We start from the raw sequence: 15,806 nt of genomic DNA, 5'->3' as shown, positions 1-15,806 counted from the left end.
AATACAATGTTATTGTCACCTTTAAATAAGTTCTTTTACATATAACTTTAATTTAATTACACGTTTAACAGCATGACATATGTAAATCAACCTAATAGAAAGCATACACACAGACTAGATGTCTAACCAGACAAACATTAATTACTTCACCTGGATGCTAATATTACCCAGTGAGCATCACCTTGAATATTAATATTGTCAAGTAATACTCGTTTCGAATTCTAGTATTATCAAATAAATTTCACCTTCAACGCATTCTATCTCTTCTAGTCACAAGAAATTTATGGTATCCGACTATTAATTCCTTTGTTTCTAAACAGAATTCAGATATTGTCTATAGGTCGCGTAATATAAACTAATTCGTCGAAAAGGTGTCCATGAAATTGGACGATAAGATAAGATTTCGATAAAATGTTAGAAATTATAACATGCAAAACAATTATTAGATTAATTTATACACCTATGCCAAATAATAGTTTGATTTGTGCCCTTTTAAACAACTATAATAATAATAATTATAATTACTTATTATTATATTAATAACAAAAATAACAATGCTAATGATAATAATACTACAATGATAATAACGATAATATATATCAATAAGTAATAATAATAACAATTATGATAATTATAATAATAAATAATAATTATAGTTATAATAATAATTATTAATGAATCATTACTAATCACACATAAATGCAGTCAATAAGCTGCAGATAGATTATTACTAAAACATTATATCACGTGACAGAAAATTGGATACGATAAAAAATACGATACGATAAGAAATTAAACTGATTCGATATTCGTCGTATTATAGGCCCAATCTCAGAAACTCGTGGGGCATTAATAGGCCATTTTCACTGATTGCAAGTCATAGTTAACGGTAACATGACACGTTAAAGAACAAATGACGTATAAAGCTTGGAGGGCCTGTATGATTAACCAGTCGTGTTAAAGACGTGTTCAAAGAACATTCATATATTTGCATTCGGTATTAGTGCAACATTGACACATGATTTGTCCGAGATAAGACGGGAAGGACGGCCAATTGCAAATTATTGTGAGTTCATGTCACATTTTCCTTTTTAGATTGACGTAGACTGATGCATTAATAATTAAAACACAAATGGCTTAGGTTTCGTAAGCTCAATTACGTGGATGAATAAATTTGAATCTCGCATAAAATTTAGATACCTGTTGCTTGAATCTTGTCGTTTTTAAATTTTGTACTTTCTTTATTCTTTATTGAACTCGTTTTTGATATGGCAAACTATTGTCCATCCTTATTTTATTTTGGTTCAAATATATTTAACATAGCTTGAATTTGGATACTCATTTAAATTTCTGAAATTATTAAATTAAAAATATATGCGAATGGAACAAACAGACTTAAAGTGATCCTCGAATGAAAGTGATACTAATATCGTAAATCACATGTTTAGTACTCAAAGATTAATTCGACATCGTGATACCATATTTCATTTTTAAACGTATATTTTACAAATGCATATAAACGAAAACTTTCAAAATTAGGTGCTAATTAAATTTATTTTCTATATAAAATTCCATATGAAATTTAAAAAACAGAGAAACAATTGCTATCAATGACAGAATCAAAAATTTTCAAAATAATCGTCACAAATTAAACACATATACAGTATGTCGATCGATAACCATCATAAGCGAACAAACATTACCTTTCAATTGTTTATTGCTTTAAACTACTCATAGAGACAATTTGTCATCTTAACCCTTAAATTTATCTATGTTATATATTTTTAATATAATAAAATTATTTTACTATTTTTATGACAATAATTTTAAAGGATAATATAAGTACTATATATTTCGATTATTATTATTGCATATCATTATACATTTTAGTTATTATGTACATTATTATATAACATTTATTTAATTATTATATATATATTTTATTATACGAAAATTATTATATAAGTTAGGTATAATAATACATATCGTCTAGAATATTGCGATAGTTATTACAAAATAATACAAATTATTTTTTAGGTAACTCAAATACCTTGCAACATCTGATCTCGAGTTTTCTCAAATAATGGTGAGCTACTTCGACATTCTCTGTGGCATAGTCGCATTAGTCCTTCTTATCTATTATTATGCGACCTCGACATTCGACTTCTGGAAAAGTCGTGGAGTACTTGGTCCACGACCTTTACCATTCTTTGGTAATACCAAAGACATCATGTTTCCGAAAATGTCGACCGGAGAATTTGTCATGGACATTTACAATAAATATAAAGGAGAACCACTGGTTGGCTTATATATGAGAAGATCGCCTTTTCTCATCGTGAATGACTCAGAACTCATGAAAGATGTCCTCATTAGAGATTTCTCCCATTTCTCCGATCGTGGAAATGTTGTACCCGAAAAGGTAAGTGAAATTGCAAGGTTAAATCGTTATACCAAATCCTTTTACTTTCATGAATGTTAAACAATTATCTCAGAAAATACATAATGAAATCCCTCGATGAAATGTAAATTTTTAATTATCGATTTAAAGTGAATTTTTATGAAAAACAATTCTATTAAAATCTATGCAATCGTGTTAAATTTGAACTAACTAAAAGCGAGTTAAATTAACTTGAGTTGAATGTCCACAGGCGGAGCCACTATCTCCGAATCTGTTCAACTTGGAACCAGAAAGATGGCGGCCATTGAGATCCAAGCTCTCCCCGATATTCACGTCCGGCAAATTAAAAGAGATGTACCATCTTATTATCGAGTGCACGCAACACTTGGAAGAATACCTGAACCAGGAGATCGAGAAAGGAGAACCGATCGATTGTGTTGAATTAACAGCGAAATTCACGACCGATGTGATCGGTACCTGCGCCTTTGGCATCGAGACGAGCGCATTGGCGCACGAGGACAGCGAATTCCGACGAATGGGCAAAGATGTGTTCGCAGCGAGTCTGCAAAACTCCATACGAATGAGGATGAGACAATTTTTGCCAAAATTTTACGATTTACTCGGTTACGTGATACCTAAACAGAGGTACACTTGGTTCTTCCAGAGGGTCATCATGGAGACCATAAAATATAGGGAAGAGAATGATGTTTATAGGCCAGACTTCATTAACATGTTGATGGAACTTCAGAAACATCCAGACAAAATGGAAAATATAGGTAAGTTTGGGAAACGTTTAAGAATAGCATTACAACGTGAGAAAATGATTAACCCTTTCACAATTATGGCTGAAAAATATTATAGCAATAATATGATGCAGATAGTAGAAAGAAAACTCCAAGATTATATCAGTAAAATTAGAAAATAGTGCAACGATATGTACGATCTTCGCGAGACATTCGTTGCAGTTAAGAGCCGTGGTGGCGCTAGTGAGTTAAGAGGAAGTCGCTTACTCGTGGAAGTGTCGAGAATAAAAATATAGAGTATCTTCTTATATGGAAATACAATTGCTCTGTTAGTCATGAAGAGTAATGAGAGTTTTGTTTAAAATATTATTCGACGTTACTTTTAGTGGATATATAAATTTCAAAATATTAAGATTCGTTCGAAATTTACATAAATTTCCTTCTCAATAGGATGGGTATACGTGCTTAATAAATTTTTCAAAGCTTGAAACTCTCATTCATATAATACTATAATTATGTTAATTTTTATATTAAAGTTAGTTCTGTAATTTTGGAAATTTTTAGTAATATTTATGATACATTTAAGAGGAAACTTCGTAAAATTCCTATACATTTATCGAATTTTTTTTTTCAGAATTGACGGATTCGCTGCTTACAGCACAAGCATTCGTGTTCTTCATAGCAGGTTTCGAAACTTCTTCGACAACTATGAGCAACGCTCTTTACGAATTAGCTTTGAATCAAGATATACAGGATAAGCTTCGCGAAGAAATTCACGAGTATTGTGGCGAAAGCAACGAGAAATTAAATTACGACGATGTCAAAGGAATGAAATATTTGGACAAAGTATTTAAAGGTATGTGTAAACGAATGTTCATAAATAATAAAATATCTTCTATTTGGAATATTAATTTTAATTACCCTAATAAAAAGTGACAGTTTTGAATATTAAAATCCCTGAAATATTTAATTTCGATTTATCACTGTACATTAATAATGACAATATAAATATCGATATATATATAATAATAACGATGATATAAATTAATATTAATTTTTATTTATTTATTCCATGAATTAATATTAATTAAAATCAACCTTAATATAAAAATTCCTAAATTAATATTAAATTCCTTTAACACCCATTAAATCTTAATGAATCGGCAAAATCAAGCTTAAGAATGAAAGTAATAGTTCAGTATTTGAATTTCGTGATGGATGTATGAATTCCATGACATGTCTTTTTGCAGAAACATTAAGGATGTATCCACCAGGTGCACGCTTGACGAGAAGATCCGTATCGGACTACACTTTCAATGATACGAAAGTTACTATACCAAAGGGTACAATGATATGGATACCAATTCTTGGGATACACAGAGACCCGGATATTTATCCAAATCCTGAAATTTTTGATCCTGAAAGATTCGACGACGACGTCGTAGCTACGCGACACTCTATGCACTATATGCCATTTGGAGATGGACCAAGAAATTGTATTGGTACGTTACATTACACTATCTTTAATTTTTATCAACTTCTTTATGCAAAATAGAAAAAAAAAAATTAAATAAATTCAGATAACAAATTTTGTGTCATAGCAGAATTTTTGAGAAAATATTTAACACTAGAATTACGAATCTAGTCAAAATAACTGGTCACAGAACTTTTCTTTTCGCAATTATTAAAAATATATACCTGTCTTTATTAAAATTAGTGTAGAATGATATTGAGATAGAACTGTAACTAATATATTCACTTATCTTCATTGTACCATTAAAATTACTATTACCTATGCCTACTATGTTTATAGTAATTCTAGTATGAATAAATTTTTATTAAACTTCGAGTGTCGATTTGCTGATGATGAACGAAAGATTAGCTCCTGAATTCTTGGAAAATTTTAGAAAAACCATAAATGATTGTTATTTTAGAATTTAGAATAATATCTTAATATATAATATAATATAATATAATAATATATAATAATATAATATATAATAGTACTATTAAAATTACTATTACCTATGCCTACTATGTTTACGATAGTTCTAGTGTTGAAAAATTTTTATTAAAATTGCTGATAACCAAGGAAAATTGGGCCCTGAATTCTTGGAAAATTATAGAAAGTCCATAGATAATTGTTATTTTAGAATTTAGAATAATATCTTTGAACATCAAGATATTTTTCTTTGTTTTTGGTCTTTTATTACTTCTAGCAATTTTATAAGTTAATTACTGCTAAATTATTTTGAAGTGTGTCTTATTGCTCTGTAAGTCAATATTGTTATGCTTTTTCTCAAATTATTGACCAAAAAATATTAATATTATACGTGAAAAAGTGACATTGTGTCAATTTCGTATACAAGGAAAAAGTACAATATTTTCTATATCTGTTTATATAGTAATAATAGTAGATGTATGCTTTCTATATATAATAATATAGTTTCAATGATTTTATAATATTTTTATACAAATCACGAAATGGAAATTTTGCAATTAATTAATTCCCGATATTAAATCATTTCCAGGTGCACGTTTCGCAGTTAATCAAACCAAACTTGGGCTAATTACGATTCTTCGTAACTGCAAAGTGGAACCCTGTGAAAAGACTATGATTCCATACGTATTTAATCCACGTGCATTCTTATTGGCTCCGAAGGAAGGAATATATTTAAAAATAACGAAACTGTGAGGCGAATGCAAACATACATGTTCTTCCTTTTAAATAATTTTTATATTTATTTCGAATTTATTATCGCATTTATTTCGTATTTATCGGTATTTATTTGAATTTTTGTAAAACCTAGGCTTAACTCAAGAATAATATCTAGTTAAAGATGCACACACAGTTCTATTATTTCTTTATGATGCACGAATAATTTTATTTAACATATTAAAATTCGAATATGCGATTTCACTGTGTCATTTAACACTACTTGTTTCTCGTAATTATATCAGTCCAGAAATAAATAATGATATTAATCTCGATGAGTATTGTGATTAGTTAAGTATAATATGACGGTTTATTTATTTTTCTTGAACATTGACCAAATTGTAATCACCTGTAAGATAGTCGTGTAATAAAACACGTTCATTGTATCAATAATATAAAGAGCTGAGAAATTTGTAAATTTCATAAATTTACAATTTATTTATTTAATACATTCGTAATATAAATTATAACAAGCATAATATTTATTTTCCAATCTTTTAAGTGTTTTACAAAACAAAAGGAAATAATAAATTTTCCTAATTGTACTTTTGTTAATTTATATTTTTTAACAATTTCATAATTTAAGGGTCCAATAATATTATTAATTGAATTTAAAATTCAAATAATTCGTAAGCAAAGCGATATTTAAAATCAAATATATATTTATATTAAATAACCAGGTAGCACATGGACTGCACATGATAAATAGTTATAGGCAACATTTATAAAGATATAAGTAATTTAAAAGAATATAAGTGTCGCTATAGAACTTGAAAACTACTTATTCTGTCAAAAATTTACATCAATGGCAATTTTACTTCACTTTGAAATATAAGCAACAGTGAATTCAGTCGACATACAAATTTTATTATTAATTAAAAAGTCCTTTATGGTAATATATATTAATAAAGAAAATAAAAGAAAAGTAAGCTTATAAAGACAAGATTTATTACTTAATAATTTAATACCCAATATTTTAATAATTTCAATGTTAAATAATTAGTTTAATAATTTCAATAATTTCATTTTCTGAACTACTATCCTAAATATTATATTATAATAACAAGATTAAAAAAGAACTACGTAATTAATTTTTTAGCTAACTCATGTTAACGAAAAATTTTTGAATGTAAATACAATTTAATCTTATTAATACATGACTTACCTCCAAGAAAATGATTGACATTTTATCAGACAGAAAAAAGTATGATAATGATATTACAAAATTTCAAAATTGGAATTAGAGATAAAACATCGACTATACATAAAATAATCTACACACAATTACAATAGACTTAGTAAAACAGACACACTCAAAAAATGACTATAATTATAATTATGTAATGTGATTCACTTAATTCAGTTGTACGCACGCATACATTTACTCTAATTCTATAATACATTTACTATAATTCTTCTTTGATTTTCAATTTCTGCAAAATAAATCAACTGATAATTCAATAAATAATGATCTATAGTCAATAACAACTTCAACGAGACGAGCCTCTTTATGAATAATGTATAACATAATAACAGTATTTAAATGAAATAACTCTATAATTAGATGTATGATGCAATATATAACATTAACCTGCTACTAATAATATATGACAATAACATAATCAATGAATACATTTTTTCTAATGTATGATATTATACGTTCTACAAAAAAGTAATTAAAAAACATTTATTTCTGTTTACCTCAATTACCAATTTCCATCAGTAAAATAACACGACATTAAACAGTCACGTAGAGGAAATATCAAAATTAACCAAGTATAAAATTCAAAGAAAAAACAGATTAAAAATTATCTAACAACCGGCAACGAAAAATCTAGAAAATCGATTGTCTACAATTATCCAACACTAGTTCGACTAACACAGAGAAGCACAATACAATTACAAAGATAAGACTCTAATAACAGATTCGGATCACTGCTCGAATATCCACAAAAATTGTACAAACACAGTCACTACGACATCGACAAATAAAATCACCAAAATACGACATATCCAATTCTAAAACCAAATCTCCATGGTCCTAATTAACAAACAAATAAAATCATCACGAAACGTATATAGAAATTTGTAAATACTTGGTTGTCAAGAACAAGCAATTGATTTCACTAATAGCTACACGCCCGACGAGAAAAATAATAAAAATGCAGATCATGCATGTACCTGTACCAAACATATTGCGTCATGAGCAGAATCGAGACGAGAGTCAAACATTCGGAATCCAACACACACATACACACGAGTGTCTGGAGAAGTAAACACGAACTAGCTGAAAATAACGGTGAAGATAAGACAACGATGTGTTTAACGACTTTTCGTCCAAGAGTAGCATTCAACGGCAAATAGTGGACTGAGCAACAGCCAGTCTCTGCGAACTGTCATGGCCGACTACTTGCAAATCTTAGGGGTCCTCGTGGCGCTGGTGCTCGCGTTATACTATTACCTCGGATCGTCTTTCGATTATTGGAAAAGTCGCGGTGTGGTTGGACCTAAGCCTATACCAATTTTCGGCAATATCAAGGATGTTCTGCTCAGGAAGATTAGTATGGGTGATTACGTGACGCAACTATACAACGAATACAACAACGAGAATATGATCGGTATATTTGCAAGAGCCAATCCAGCTGTAATTTTGCGAGACATGGACCTTATCAAGGACGTTTTAATCAAAGACTTCTCTACGTTCGACGATAGAGGAATGGTTGTTCTCGACAAGGTATGTACACAAGAGATTAATAATTGAATTCACTGTTCCTCTTAATCTTGGTACGTAGAATATAGCGATGCAAGATAAATTGACAGAAATATCTTATCGTGAAAACGTCACTGGATAGGAATATGTGAAAAGAGAATGAAATTCTAAGAATTTGGATTGAGACATAGTTCGAACGTTAGAATAAATGAAATTACGTTGGTGGAAATTTTCTGTGGGATCCCTGATTATGTTTTCAAATTAATTACATTGACACTTTAATGGCCGCTGTTATTGTCCGCTCACTGTTTCACAATTAATAATTATCACAGCAAGGAAAAATATTAAATTTCTTGTTATCTTGTTATTATTCTTTGATTTATGTGTATGTTCGCACACGTTGTATTATTTCGTGAATTTTAAATAGAGTTTTTTTCAATTAATTCTTCAAAAATATTGCCGGCCCCTGGCAAAGTTAAACTGCGTAAACATGCGGCCATTAAAGTGCTAAAATGAAATGTGTTTTTTTTTTAGATCATTATAATTAAACAACATGTATAACACATATTTCAAAAAATTTGATACATCTATGTGCTCTATGTATATTTCAAAAAATTTGGTACATCTATGCTATTACTATAGATTTTAATACTATCTTAGCAAATATCAACAATACACTATAGAATAGCACATACACCGAAGTTTAAATATATTATACGAGTACATATATACTGTATATCGTCAGTAGGTCGTTCTTGATTGACTATTAGTGATGGACGTCACTTCGAGGAGATTGTGCATAACCTCGAATAGTAAGTGGACTGTCAGAGTTATTATATTGTGTGCTTTATATGCCACGTGTTACCAAATCTAGACTTTATATGGACCCTTGTGGTAGGACTATGTATTTTGCTATTGCATGGTATGAATAATAGAGTTTCCGAATTTGAGATGCAAGGGTAGGGGCTACAAACGGTTTTCCGGAAGAACGATCTGAATTATTGCCCTATACTTCAAATACTTGGTGTACATGAAGGCCAAGCGTCAAAGTGCCACCGAGTTTTACCTGCGATAGAGGGTCCCGGCAGTATGGTATTTCCTAATGAGAGTAATAATACCGTCGAAACGGTATTTCAAGGATTGTGGAGGTGTCCCTCCCACGGAGATTATTATTGTGTCTAGGGTTCCTTTGTGCTGCCGGTTGGCATCCCGCAGGCAGCCTTGCTATGATAGATAGCAGGTAGAAGGACGCAAGGAAGAGATGCGTTTCGTTTTGGGCCTGCTAGTCGACTCGACGGTAAGGCTTTCTAGCAGGCCATGTCTTAGACGTGGGATACTCAGGTAGCACAGAAATTTGTATTTATAGAAGTCGAGGATTCACCAAGGGCTTGCGAGAAACCTTGAACCTCCGTTTTCCATCTAGCGATGAAGGTGTCAATGTTGATCGTTAAAAGATTAAGAAATACATTTAACTAAAAATATTTGTTTGAACTCTTTTCCTCGTGATTCTTGGAAATCAATTATTTCCATTTAATTGTAAACGCAGGCCAATCCGATGTCTATGAACTTGTTCAACCTGGAGGCGGAAAGATGGCGGCCACTACGGATGAGGCTGTCGCCAGTGTTCACTTCCGGCAAATTAAAAGATATGTTCCCCTTGATACTGGAGTGCGCTGAACATTTGGAACAATGCTTGGACAAAATTGCGGAAAAGAGTGAACCAATGAATTGTAACGAAACAGCAGCGAGGTACACCACGGACGTGATTGGCAGCTGCGCTTTCGGGATCAACATGAACGCTCTGGAAAACGAGCGCAGCGAATTTCGAAGAATAGGCAGGAAAATCTTCGACCAGGATTTCAAATCGGCAGTGTTGCACACTATACAAGAAACTGCACCGCGATTATACAGTTTACTTTCCTACGTGTTACCTCCTTCGGAATTAAGCACTTTCATGACGAAAGTCGTCTCGGATACGATCAAGTATAGGGAAGAGAACAACGTCGTGAGGCCAGATTTTATAAACATGCTGATGGAGTTGAAGAAGCATCCGGATAAACTGGAGAATATCGGTGAGTCGAGTAATTTTATTTCCTAGCAAAGTCAATGATTAGAAAACGAGATACGGTTCGTGGCAAAAGTACTACCTGTTATCACAGAGAGTATAGGTACCTGACACTGACAAGTGTGTACTTCAAATATGTCAGAGAGATTGCAGACTGTATTTGTTACGAAGATAATATACTAGGTCTTATCACGAGCAATGTTTTTCAGTTTTCTTCGATAAAAATTGCACATTCTTTCTATAATAATGCGATCAATAAATCGTTCGTGTACAGTGAATCCTAGCATGATTCTACTGCAGTTGCATTACTGTAGCATTATACCTTGCTTTTGGGAAAAAGTATGAAGACGGATATTAATAAAGCTAATCAAAATTCGGAAGAAAATTTGCTCTTAGTAAATCCTCATTAACATAAGTTTAACATTTTGGTAATTAGTAATAATGATATTATATGTACCCCTCAAATTATTATTATTATTATACGTTAATATACATATCTGCTTGGAGGCGTACAATTTTCAAATTCGAGAATTACTCGAATCCAAAAATTCGTAAAACTTTGATACTCGAAACTCATAAAATTTAAATTACTAGATTTAAAGGGAATATTTCGTTTGAAAATTCTTGCATATATCTTCTTTCGATATATTTAGGCAATACGAAAATAAAAATCAAAATATAGATTCTCTATTTGTCAATTTTATATTTTTTCGTATCCAGGTTATCACAATTTATAATAGGACAAACGAAAAAATTGCAAAGTTTCAAATTTTCTAAACGCGAAACTTTCTTATTAGGGTCTAAAAAATTTGAAGTTTCAATCTTTCGAGATAATTCAGAAATTCTAAACATAGAAATAGCAATATATTAAAGGATGTTTAATTTGTTACTTTAATTGAGATTTACAAAAATTTCCAGATTTAACAGACACTCTGCTCACCGCCCAAGCTTTCGTTTTCTTCGCGGCTGGGTTTGAGACATCCTCCACAACAATTGGTCACGCTCTTTACGAAATGGCCCTGAACCCCACTATACAGGACAAACTGCGAAGGGAATTGAGAGAGTCCAGTGCCAAGAATAATGGCAACCTCACGTACAATGTGGTCAAGGAAATGAAATACTTGGACAATGTATTTAAAGGTATTTGCCAATTAGGTTGTTATTAAATTAAACCTTTGTACTCGAGAGGTGACCGTTGGAAACCATTTCATAAAATTTGGAATATCGATATTAATTAATATACCAAATTTAGTGTAATGTAACAGTGTGCGAAGTATCGAAGTCAAATAATTCTACAATTCTATTATTAGTCTATTATTATTCTATTATTATTAGTGTATTAGTCTATTATCTACGATTCTTTATTTACTGCTCAAAAAAGTATCGTCAATTTTTTAGTAGAGAATCTTTGAATTTCTACTCTTCTGTAGCCAAAAAATCGTCGAGTGCAAGGGATTAACAATTCTGTGGCTTCAGCCCTATAGTCAAAAGAACATGTGGAAAAAAGAGAAAAGAAAAAGAATCTCTATTAATGTTTCACATAATACTTGCCAACAGAAATATGGAATTATAAATTATCGATGAAGCAACATGATCGTTACATTTTCCTTTAATTATAAATTGTATATACATTAATTATAAATTCTATACGAAAGATATTCTTGTCTGATTCTTTTATAATACAGTAAAATGTTTTATAAAATTGCATACATGTGTCTTTCTTTCACAGAGACTCTTAGGAAATATCCACCAGGCACGCTTTTACAGAGACAATGCAATAGCAATTACACCTTTAGTGGAACAAAAGTAACGATCACTAAAGGAAGCCGGGTGATTATCCCACTGTACGCAATTCAAAAAGATCCTAATGTCTACCAAAATCCGGATGTCTTCGACCCAGAAAGATTCAACGGAGATGCAGTGGCTGCCAGGCATCCAATGAGCTTCTTGCCTTTCGGCGATGGACCAAGAAATTGCATTGGTAATTCGAAAAATGTATTATACTAATAAGTAAACAAATAAACAATGACTTTATTAAAATTTTAATAGGTATACAATATTGTAAATTATGCATATTTTGTATCATAATATTATATATATCATATAGTACAAAATTACATATTACAATATTATATACCACCATATTACATAATATATTAGGTTATTCAGAAAGTAATTTCGTATAAAAAAATAAAACATTAAATAAAAAATAAAATATTTATTCACTATAAGAAAATCATCTTTCATTTTCATAAAAAAAAAAAAAAAGAAACGAAATGACTTTTCGAACAACCTAATAATATTGCGTATTGAACACTATGATATTATATATTATATCTTTATTTTTGTGATTATAAAGAAAACGTCGTATCTCTGACAGATATTTTTATTTTTTAAATATTGCAGTTCAGAGTTCAGAGTATAAGTTCATTTTGTATTTGATTATATTATATAATTCTTTTTAAGAAACAAAATTTGCTTTTTCTTCTATTTTACTCTGGTAAATACGTAAACTGTACTCGTATATTGGGTTTGGCAATCCAATTAACGAATGAAAAAGAATTTTCTGAAATCATGACATGCAAAATTCTTTCTTATAATCGTATATATATCATACATATATGACTTTTTACCCTTTGCGCTCGACGATTTTTTGGCTAAAGAAGGGTACAAGTTGAAAAATTTTCTGCTATAAGGCTAATGATACTTTTCGAGCAGTAAATAAGAAATCGTATAATAATTAACACAGAATTAACGCAGAATTATTTGACTTCAATACCTCGTACACCGTTGCATTATTTTAAATTTGATGTATTAATTAATATCCAGCTTCGAAATTTTATTAAATAAAATCATCTTTCATTTTAATAAAAAAAAAAAAAAAGAAACGAAATGACTTTTCGAACAACCTAATAATATTGCGTATTGAACACTATGATATTATATATTATATCTTTATTTTTGTGATTATAAAGAAAACGTCGTATCTCTGACAGATATTTTTATTTTTTAAATATTGCAGTTCAGAGTTCAGAGTATAAGTTCATTTTGTATTTGATTATATTATATAATTCTTTTTAAGAAACAAAATTTGCTTTTTCTTCTATTTTACTCTGGTAAATACGTAAACTGTACTCGTATATTGGGTTTGGCAATCCAATTAACGAATGAAAAAGAATTTTCTGAAATCATGACATGCAAAATTCTTTCTTATAATCGTATATATATCATACATATATGACTTTTTACCCTTTGCGCTCGACGATTTTTTGGCTAAAGAAGGGTACAAGTTGAAAAATTTTCTGCTATAAGGCTAATGATACTTTTCGAGCAGTAAATAAGAAATCGTATAATAATTAACACAGAATTAACGCAGAATTATTTGACTTCAATACCTCGTACACCGTTGCATTATTTTAAATTTGATGTATTAATTAATATCCAGCTTCGAAATTTTATTAAATGGCGACTGAAGGGTTAATACTATGTAATATGTAATGTTATTATGATTAATATATTATAGAAAGATATATTAAAAACAGAACGAAAAATATTAAATGCACTTTATATTGCATTGAATTCACAATTAATTTATTGTTATTGTACCAAAGTAGAAAACATGAAAATGGATATTATATAGAAAATTGAAATTATTTAACACATTAAGTTGATTTATTTATTTTTATCCATGCTAATGAACTTAATTATTGTTTCAGGGGCACGTTTTGCAATTTATCAAACCAAGCTTGGATTGATAAAAATGTTGCAAAATTTCAGGGTTGATGTTTGTGAAAAGACAGTCATTCCTTATGTAAATAATCCAACGACTCGTGTACTGGCTCCGATAGGTGGAATTCACTTAAAAATAAGCAAGGTACAAAAATGAACTCAAAACTGAAATAAATTGAGACACATCGAACACGTATAACATATGGTATTGTTTTGAAATATTCAAATGACATTCTATGACTGCATAAATTTTTGTTACAAAGCGAGATTTAATTTTTTGATACTCCGCAATTATATATGTCCGAATTTGATAATAATATTTGATATTTGAGATCTATGTAGTAATATGTTAAAGTAATTTTAATACCTTAAGGGAATTTCCAATTGCTCGAAAATATGTGTAAATCACAAAAATTATATTAAATCCTTCATCTTTCAACATAAACAAGAAACATTGCGACATTATAATGTTCAAATTTTTGAAACTGTTTGTAAAATACATAAAAATAAAAAAGAAAATACTATTTATTGCTACTTTCTCTGTTCTTCTATTTGTAAATAAATTAATCATTTTTTTGCGCGATGTAAATAATTTCTACAAATTTAAAGAAATAAGACTTTACCAACGTTAAAATGACTATTAAAATAAATAACTTTATTTTACAAGTGTAATTTAACAAACAATTGTAAAATAAATAATTTAAATAATTTAAAATAATAATTATTATTTATTTACACCTTGTTCATTAATTAGACTTCGGATTGGACAGATCGAAATTTGAACTGGAGTTATACCGTGATGTGAATTGAATGAGACATGGTTAACACTAATATTCCTATTTTTATTTTAAAATATTCTTATACAAAATATTTCTTGGTTCCAGAAAATTTTCTTGACTTTATTCAGTATTTGCTATTCTTCGTACATTTTTATTGATGAATCAATATATATTTGATTTCTTCACTGATAAATCTAGATATTTCTATTTATAATGTAGTATTATCTGCTTTGTAAAGAGAAAAGAAGTGAAACCCTGCAAACAAGAGGTAGGTTTGGGAAAAATGTTAGTCGATAAACAGTTTACACGTGGATCTGCAATATTTTCGGTAACTATTGGGGTGAGGGGAGATTTAAGGGAAAAATTAGAGAAAGTGAGGGACGATTCTCTCGAGAAGACAGTGTTGTGACAAACTTTGTAATGAGAAATCAGGGCAAATCCTTTAAAGTCACTTTTTCTTTTTATATCTACAAATATAACGATCACTGTTCAATCAACCATTTTCTTTGTACAATTTCAATAATAAATATAATTACTACATTAGTAATACATGCATATATATATAATAAAGCCTACTTTTTTACAGAACGTATAATATTATAAATTTAAAAAAATATAACTGAAAAATGTCTATTTCAATTTAAGTCGAATAACAATTTCACAGAA

At 29.7% G+C, this 15,806-nt stretch overlaps 2 protein-coding genes across 2 annotated transcripts; both read left to right on the top strand.

Annotated features, from left to right (window-relative positions):
* Positions 1 to 902: 902 nt before the first annotated feature.
* Positions 903 to 5,892, top strand: LOC108549072 (cytochrome P450 6A1-like). Its single transcript, XM_017902292.1, has 6 exons — positions 903 to 1,066; positions 2,038 to 2,419; positions 2,649 to 3,174; positions 3,776 to 3,997; positions 4,392 to 4,643; positions 5,673 to 5,892. The coding sequence occupies exons 2-6, from the start codon at positions 2,084 to 2,086 to the stop codon at positions 5,834 to 5,836; spliced, it is 1,500 nt and encodes a 499-aa protein (XP_017757781.1). The 5' UTR covers positions 903 to 1,066; positions 2,038 to 2,083; the 3' UTR covers positions 5,837 to 5,892.
* Positions 5,893 to 8,226: 2,334 nt separating this feature from the next.
* LOC108549071 (cytochrome P450 6a2-like) lies at positions 8,227 to 14,604 on the top strand. The gene is made up of 5 exons (XM_017902291.1): positions 8,227 to 8,591; positions 10,114 to 10,639; positions 11,551 to 11,772; positions 12,362 to 12,613; positions 14,349 to 14,604. Exons 1-5 carry the CDS (start codon positions 8,256 to 8,258, stop codon positions 14,516 to 14,518), a joined length of 1,506 nt encoding a protein of 501 aa, XP_017757780.1. The 5' UTR covers positions 8,227 to 8,255; the 3' UTR covers positions 14,519 to 14,604.
* Positions 14,605 to 15,806: the final 1,202 nt, after the last annotated feature.

Source organism: Eufriesea mexicana, unplaced genomic scaffold, assembly GCF_001483705.2.
Source record: "Eufriesea mexicana isolate 0111107269 unplaced genomic scaffold, ASM148370v2 scaffold1801, whole genome shotgun sequence".
In the NCBI taxonomy this organism is placed as follows: Eukaryota; Metazoa; Arthropoda; class Insecta; order Hymenoptera; family Apidae; genus Eufriesea; species Eufriesea mexicana.
The sequence above is the reverse complement of the archived record's forward strand: the minus strand, read 5'-3'. Positions and strand labels throughout refer to the sequence as shown.

Bases quoted from the DNA above. Each gene is read 5' to 3' on its own strand.
- LOC108549072 (XM_017902292.1), top strand. From the start codon at position 2,084: ATGGTGAGCTACTTCGACATTCTCTGTGGCATAGTCGCATTAGTCCTT. The intron at 2,420-2,648 runs GTAAGTGAAATT...GAATGTCCACAG, and splicing joins GAAATGTTGTACCCGAAAAG to GCGGAGCCACTATCTCCGAA. The intron at 3,998-4,391 runs GTATGTGTAAAC...GTCTTTTTGCAG, and splicing joins TTTGGACAAAGTATTTAAAG to AAACATTAAGGATGTATCCA.
- LOC108549071 (XM_017902291.1), top strand. From the start codon at position 8,256: ATGGCCGACTACTTGCAAATCTTAGGGGTCCTCGTGGCGCTGGTGCTC. The intron at 11,773-12,361 runs GTATTTGCCAAT...TTTCTTTCACAG, and splicing joins CTTGGACAATGTATTTAAAG to AGACTCTTAGGAAATATCCA. The intron at 12,614-14,348 runs GTAATTCGAAAA...TTATTGTTTCAG, and splicing joins TGGACCAAGAAATTGCATTG to GGGCACGTTTTGCAATTTAT.